The sequence below is a fragment of the Equus quagga genome, chromosome 11 (assembly GCF_021613505.1).
Source record: "Equus quagga isolate Etosha38 chromosome 11, UCLA_HA_Equagga_1.0, whole genome shotgun sequence".
NCBI lineage: Eukaryota > Metazoa > Chordata > Mammalia > Perissodactyla > Equidae > Equus > Equus quagga.
The window spans coordinates 23,842,706-23,843,307 of record NC_060277.1 but is presented as its reverse complement, the minus strand read 5'-3'; the positions used below and the strand labels follow the sequence as shown (position 1 = coordinate 23,843,307).

Sequence of the window (602 nt, the reverse complement as noted above, 5' to 3'; positions counted from 1 at the left end):
GGGCCCGGCGCGCCGCAGCTCCGCGCAGAGCCGCAGGCCGAGCAGCAGCGCGGCGCCGAGCAGACAGCGGCGCAGGGCCCCGCAGCCCCTTGCGGGCAGCCTCTCCCGCGCCATGGCGGGGCCGGCCCGGGGCTGCGCTCGGCGGCCGGCAGCAGAGAGGCGGCCCCGCCGGGCCGAGCTGCCAGCTGTGCGAAGTCCCCGTGGGCCGGGGCGCGCGTCGGGCCCGCCTCCCTCCTCCGGTCCAAGCAGGCCTCGGCGTAACCTTATCCTGCCCGGCCGCGGGATGGGGCGAGGGGCGGCGGGCCCGGCCGGGGCCCGGTTGTGCAGGCGGCTCGCTTGGGCCAGAACCCGAGCTCAGCCCCAGCCCGGGGGTCCCGGAGCAGCGCCCTCCACCCCGGCCCCCCCGAGCCCGGCGGAGATGAAATCTACAAGGCCAGAAAAAGCGCATTGCTAACGAGATGCTGGGCCGTAACTTCATTTTCTCGTATTAGTATTGTTGAAGAAACACAGGAGGAGAAGAGGTGAGCTGCCAGATTTTGCTACAAGGAACAAGTTCTGATTGTTGAGCAGTTTGTGCCATTAAACGCGATATAAAAATGCAT

General features: G+C 69.1%; 1 protein-coding gene across 1 annotated transcript in view; it reads right to left on the bottom strand.

Moving 5' to 3' along the window:
- METTL24 (methyltransferase like 24) overlaps positions 1 to 381 on the bottom strand; it is an 89,991-nt gene extending 89,610 nt beyond the window's left edge. Inside the window, exon 1 of the mRNA XM_046675149.1 lies at positions 5 to 381. Coding sequence (XP_046531105.1) covers positions 5 to 114 — 110 coding nt within the window. The 5' untranslated portion in view covers positions 115 to 381. The remainder of the gene's footprint in view (positions 1 to 4) is intronic.
- Positions 382 to 602: the final 221 nt, after the last annotated feature.